At 46.8% G+C, this 6,357-nt stretch overlaps 1 protein-coding gene across 4 annotated transcripts in view; it reads right to left on the bottom strand.

The window, feature by feature from the left end:
• Positions 1 to 271: 271 nt before the first annotated feature.
• Positions 272 to 6,357, bottom strand: part of SEC8 (subunit of exocyst complex 8) — a 144,213-nt gene continuing 138,127 nt past the window's right edge. For all 4 annotated transcript variants that reach the window (XM_086799695.1, XM_086799696.1, XM_086799697.1 and 1 more), the window contains 3 exons: positions 943 to 1,038; positions 799 to 848; positions 272 to 543 (listed from right to left, as the gene is read on the bottom strand). In XM_086799695.1, coding sequence (XP_086655821.1) covers positions 450 to 543; positions 799 to 848; positions 943 to 1,038 — 240 coding nt within the window. In that variant the 3' untranslated portion in view covers positions 272 to 449. The remainder of the gene's footprint in view (positions 544 to 798; positions 849 to 942; positions 1,039 to 6,357) is intronic.

Raw genomic sequence — 6,357 nt, 5'->3', positions numbered from 1 at the left:
TTTTTTTCTATTGTTGCCTCTATCAAATACAATTGTGTACTCATCTTTGACTATTATTTGAAGTACCACCTGTCGATTTTCTTAAAAGGTGTTCCCATCATTGGTGTGGTTCTTGGTTTTCACATAGCTTTGATTCCCTACCTCTTCCTGTCTCCCCGTAAACAAAAAACTTCAAAAAAAAAAGGGGTAAATTTTTCAAAATGATGGCCAGATAGCCATTATGAACTTGCCAAAATACAAGATACAATAGCTCCATTTCCAAGGAACCCAATTTCTCAATAACACACGTTATATATTGCGAAAACTAAAACATTATTCCACACAACATGAGCGGGTTTGAAAAGATCATGAACTCTCAAGTTCTATTGTACAATTTCATTTTGCAACTTTTACAACAAAGAATATGAAGAGTGCTCATGGTGTTGAGAAAGACACCATCAAATGCTATCCTACAAACCAGGTGCTAAAATTTCCCCAACTTTTTGCACTGCATCAAGTGGTACTACCCTCCCTGGCACAGTGACTTTCAGTAGACCAGAAAACCTGCAATAGAAGCAAAAGGTCTGAAATTAAAGACGCACCCCATATGCTCTTTGATGACAACAAAAAACCTGCTTTGTTTCGTAGCAAAAATCATTTCCTCTGCCACAAATTTTAGACTGGATGAACCTGCCACAATTTCATGCCACTCTGAAGCATGAGATGCCTCCTAGACATAGCACAACACACACACACACACACACACATAGAGAGAGAGAGAGAGAGAGAGAGAGAGAGAGAGAGAGAGAGAGAGAGTACTCTGAGAAGGAATAAAGTGTATAATGCTCCGAAACATAAGCAATCAATGCCTGAGAAACCGACGGAAAGAACCGGAAATGAGTGATAACAATATCTTTTATAAACATAGAACTGCAAGGTACAGCACAATGTTAATTTCCTTACCTCAAATGGTAGAATCAGTAACTCATAGTAAGTTCGGACCCTTTCTAGCCGTTGCTGTATGACAATACTGTTGCTTGATGATAATGCAGCAAGCGCCTAAGCCGTAAAAAATATCAGGATTAAAAAGGGGTGAAATTCGTTACAACTTATATAGCAAAAGAATCAGAAGATTCTGTTCCAAGATCCAAATGAAAATTCTCACACATCAAAACTGAAACTTTTGAAGGTAAAGTTAGGTAAAGCGTCCTGGCACTTCATCTTCAAAACGCATCCCCTATTTCACTAGTGTAACAGTTGCAAAGACATCAAGGCCAACTTTTCTAGGTCAATGTGGACGATTTGGTGCTGGTGCTGTACCTAGGAAAAACAGGCGACTATGGCTGCAAATTGTGTCACCCCCAGCTTCATACAGCTCTACCAGAGCCAAGAAAATAATGTCTTTTGCTGCTACAAAAAAATCCCTTGAAGCAGGCTGCATCCTCTGCTTCGATGAGCCAACTGCCACCAAACAGCTGTGTGTAGCACATGGCCCAACAAGGCGTCCATTTTCATGCACTCGATACAGCGACCTTCCAATTGAGACCTAGATGGCTATCTACCAGTGATCCACAGTCTATTGAGATCATTTTGAAGTGGAAGAAGCACAAAGATGCTGCCTTTGTATAATTGGATAGAAGGGCCTACCAATACGAGCCAGCTTTGCCCGTGGGCCTCTGTGACACGGCAGGAAAGCTATGCTTGTTGGTAGCTACTGAATACTTCCTGGGACCAATGAAAAGCTTTTAGCAGTGTCTCCCTTAGATGATCTCTTCATGGGAGCAGAGGTGCTGAGGTAGATGATAAAGACTGGGGTGCTGATGGAGAATGTAGGATTAAGAGTCTACTGCTATTGCTACTGCTGCACTTCCAGGATCATCGGAGCTACAAACTCATGCTCTTCAAAAACGATGTCGGCCACGCTAAGAGAATGTTGCTCGTGTTGCCGGCGGAGATTGAATCTATTGCTCTTCACGAGTGGGAGCCTCTTGCTGTTTTTGCTCGAGAGGGTGTGGGCTCCATGGTTGTCTGATGTGCATCACTTACCCACTGACTTGAGTCTTTGCTTCATTAACCTGAGACACCCAATCTCATCCTGAAAACTCGACGTCACCCACTGACTTGAGTCTTTGCTTCATTAACCTGAGACACACCCAATCTCCTCCTGAAAACTCGATGTCACATCTCACCTTAAGGCAGCCGTCAGGTAGCCGGTGTATCTAAAGGTTTTTCCTTTCTTATCCATCTCCAAAGTGGAGAAGGTGAGGAAGTTTGAAGTGGGTCTTCAACCTACCATCCAGGATGGCTTGGAGCTTCACTCTCATTCCACTTTCCAAGAGTTATTTGCCACAGCCTTGGCTGTGGACAAGGTTTATGTGGAACATTTCACCGAAAAGATCTAGGCATGCTTAGGAAAGGCCAAGAATAAAGCTGGTCTGAACATGCATAACTGAAACCTAGGCTCATAAGTTACAATGATCGTCTGGTCTGACATCGTTTTGACATGGCCTATTGGGGATGTTCACCACGACACCTGAAGGGTGTGGCCTGGTAGTATGGGATGCTAGGTCTTACTGTGGGAGAGCTTCTCCAAGGATCTAACTATGGCCTCCAGTCCGTAGGACTCTATGGCTGTGAGGCGAGCCTCAAGCCTTGCTCCTACGTGGTTCCATGTTGGATAGTTCCAGGGCTTGGTCATGTGGAACCTTACATTGGTATCAGAGCCTCTATCTGACGTCAAAGGCGACCATAGAAAAAAACCGTGCTGGTCATGGGCATGGCTAGAAAGCCATGGATTCTTCGAGGAAGGGAGAAAAAAACCATGGGCTGTTCCTTAGTGCGAGGGAATCCCAGGAATAGACTCCTTTTCCCCTGAAGATTTGCCCTTTGTTGGTAGACAGGGATGGTAGAGTGAATAGGCCTGTGTGTTGGAGGAAATGTCACGGAGGGCTAGGGTTATGGCGACTAGGGTTTTTGTCCAAGGCCGGCTCCTAAGGACCAGTCCCGGCTGCCTATGCAAGGCGGCTAGGCCAGCCAAGAGCAGTCATTTAAAGGCCGCACCCTGTGAGGCCCATTCAGGCCACGCATAATGCTTAGGCCAGCCATACTGCAGTGCACAAAAAGCAGCACAGCCCAACAGGCAGCAGCCTGGACAGTCGTGCAGGGCATGGGATGCAGCACGGACGCAGCAGGCAGAGGCCTGGGCAGTGCGCACAAGGGGACTGCGCAGCATGGACAAGCTGGGCAGTCGCACAGGGGGGACCCCGAGAGGGCCGTACAGGGCTGATTGCGCACATCTGAGTGTGGGAGAAAGAAGGCCAACAGAGGCACAGTAATTAAAAACAGGAAAAGCACAAGCTTCTTTTGTCCTAAGCGGGAGGGGGCTTAATTTTAACCCCCATCTTTTTAAAAGCATAAGACGAAAGTGGGAGTGCTTTTTTAACTCATTATCCCTGTAAATTCAGTCCCTCCCTTCTTGTTGCCTCATACATACAGGTTGTGCAAGATCTACGTGTGCCATCTCCAAGCTCTTGGTCTCCAAAAACTGCGAACTTCGCTTCAGCCCTCTCATCCACCCTAATATCCTTTCTTAAACCTTTCACTTCCTTTCCATGGAGAACCATATAACCCTACCACCGGCGGAAGCCCACAAGTCAATGCTTAAGGTAATGATCCCACGAAGATTCCTTTTACGGTCAGGCACCAGATATACATGGACCAAAGTCTCAACAATTTGCAAGCTAATATGACAGCCGTGACCAGTCATCGTGACTGCTGTGGCCAGCTAATATGACACTCCTCTCGTTGTCCTTGAAACTATATTACAAGCATTGAGTCGGCTCGTTGGCCCTCAAAACCAGTTACAGTTTAAAGCTGTGCCTTTTTCCGGAGAGAAAAAGGCATGCGAGGATACTATAATCGGAAACAGGTTGGACCAGTGGACAACTTACTTTGACTCGATTGCTGTGCCTGATGATCAAAGGATTTTACAAGCCCATATGTTCTTAAAGAACAAGGCTTATATCTAGTGGCATAATTTTCAGCCCAAGCGCACAATGTGGCAAGGGTTCATGGATGCTTTTCGCAAAGCTGTTTGCCACAAGAGACCCGATAGCGGCCTAATGGAAACACAAGATTTGAGCATGTTGGGGAAACCGTTCGAGTGTCATTTGAACGACTTCCGTACTTGTAAGGCACATTGTAAAGTGGAATCTTTCCACCCCATTGCAATGTTTACCCATTGGTTAGATCCAGATTACCAGTTAGAGGTCTCCCGAAACAGAGTCAAGACTTTGGAGGATGCTATTAAATTCACCCAAAACTTTGACAATATCCATGGTCACAAGCACCCTCCGCAAAAAACCAGAAGGGCTTCGGCAATAAAAAGCGGTCCCATGGTGGCAGTAAAGCTGATCCGAACCCCAGCAGTCCATGACTCAAACTCAACCTCAGCAAAGTACCACAAAAGCTCCGCAAGAATGAAAGGCAGCCCAGAAGGCAGAAGCAAAGATATTGGCGGATTCGGAGTCGCGTATGTGCATATCCACCTCTCTCTCTCTCTCTCTCCACTGCCATCGAGCTCCCTCTATCACACACTCTTTTCGGCCTCTACATTGATGAGATCTCGAGCTTCATTGATGGATTAGGTGGGGCTGGTCCCACACTGGCGAGCATATTGATCCCCATACTACTTTATGCAGATGACATCGTCCTCCTCTCAGATTCAGCCGAGGGGCTTCAGAGACAGTTGGATGCCTTACACGACTTCTGCATTCAGTGGGACCTCGATGTTAACCTTGGTAAAACCAAGGTAATGGTCTTCAATACTCTCGTCCCTTCACATCCAGATTGAGCTTCACATATAGAGGGGATCGTATGGAGATTGTCTCATCCTATGTCTACCTTGGTGTCACTTTCAGTGGCCCCTGCTTCACCATGCTTCCCGCAGCACATGCCAGAATGACACGGGGATATGCAGCCTTGAGCGTACTTGAGCAATAGTGTATAAGAATATGGCACAGCGGAAAGAGATAGCAAGACAAAGCACAATAGACAATGCAATAGATACACAATGGAAAGAATTTAAAATTCTGATTATACCAAAGAGGTACAAGTGATGGTGCTTAGATGGAGATCTAGATAGACTCTGGATGGAGTATGTACGAAGTGTAGAAGGGGGTGGATACTCACAAGCATTGGATGCCTTAGCTCATGGCAACCATGTCCATATATAGTACTGTAGGCGGTGTGGTAGACGCATATACAACGAGGGCGGTTACACTACATAGACACGGTCACCGCCCGCGTATCAAGAACGCGGCCAACCGACCACCGACCACCGCCCACTAATGATGGACCTGATATCCGAGAGAATATTCTAGGAAATATTCCTCATACTGTCACCTCGGGGGCTCATATTGTCGCCTCGGGGGCTCTCGCCCCCGGACCCCCACCACGGGGATTGCTAGCCCCCCTCCATCCAGGGCAATGCCCCGGATCCCAACTAACGCTCGTACCCCTGACCATCTCCTAACCATCATCAATGGTCACAATAATGACCCCATCGGCGTCTAAGCCGGGGTTCCCACTAAAGACATATACACCATGGCTACTTCTCATAACGGGAGCCTAACAAATGTGCATTATACATCAAAGTGAAATACATGCTGAGAAGCGGGCATTGAGTGTATACTAACATAGTGCTTCCAAGCACATTTGCAGGAGCCCCGGACGAAGGATTGGCTTTTTGACACCCTCGTCACACTAGCCTTGATGAATGGAGTAGCCTTCTGGGGACCAGATTTATCCAATGAGGATTGGCAGCGAGTTGAGAGGCCCCAAGTAATGATGTTCTCCCGTATGATCCGCAACAAACAATCAATCCCACACCAGATTATCTAGGTAAAGTTTGCTCCAAACCCGATGGTAGTGGATGCACTCTTCCATACAGTCACCTACCTCCATCCATTAGTCACATGGACCCCCATAGATTCCCGAGGCTTGCCCTAGAGTCCTTGAGACAGGTAGCACTTGAGGGCCACTCTGGAGTATGGTATGCATTTAGTTTCCAGTTGGTTCTCGGTATATGGGCTCCGCATGGACCGCCTACCACCCCTCAGTAGAGTTTGTACTCCCCTTTTCTCCGGCTCTCTCACAAGGATACCGACCGGGTTATCCGGTTAGATCTTCTGAGCCTCTACACCAATCGCACATGGATCACACCTCCAGAGCTCCCAACGAAGATGCACTTCTACAGATATCACTTCCTCAAGCTCACTATGGATGGATTCGTCCAGCAGCCGGGCTACCTGAGTGTTCACATGTCCCATGCCATGCAGATTGTGATTGGCCAGATACGAGTTTCATCCCACAGCCTCA

The sequence above is a fragment of the Cibotium barometz genome, chromosome 6, assembly GCF_041138505.1.
Source record: "Cibotium barometz isolate CiBa-2024 chromosome 6, ASM4113850v1, whole genome shotgun sequence".
NCBI classification, from domain to species: domain Eukaryota; kingdom Viridiplantae; phylum Streptophyta; class Polypodiopsida; order Cyatheales; family Cibotiaceae; genus Cibotium; species Cibotium barometz.
This window is presented reverse-complemented; position numbering and strand designations above follow the sequence as displayed.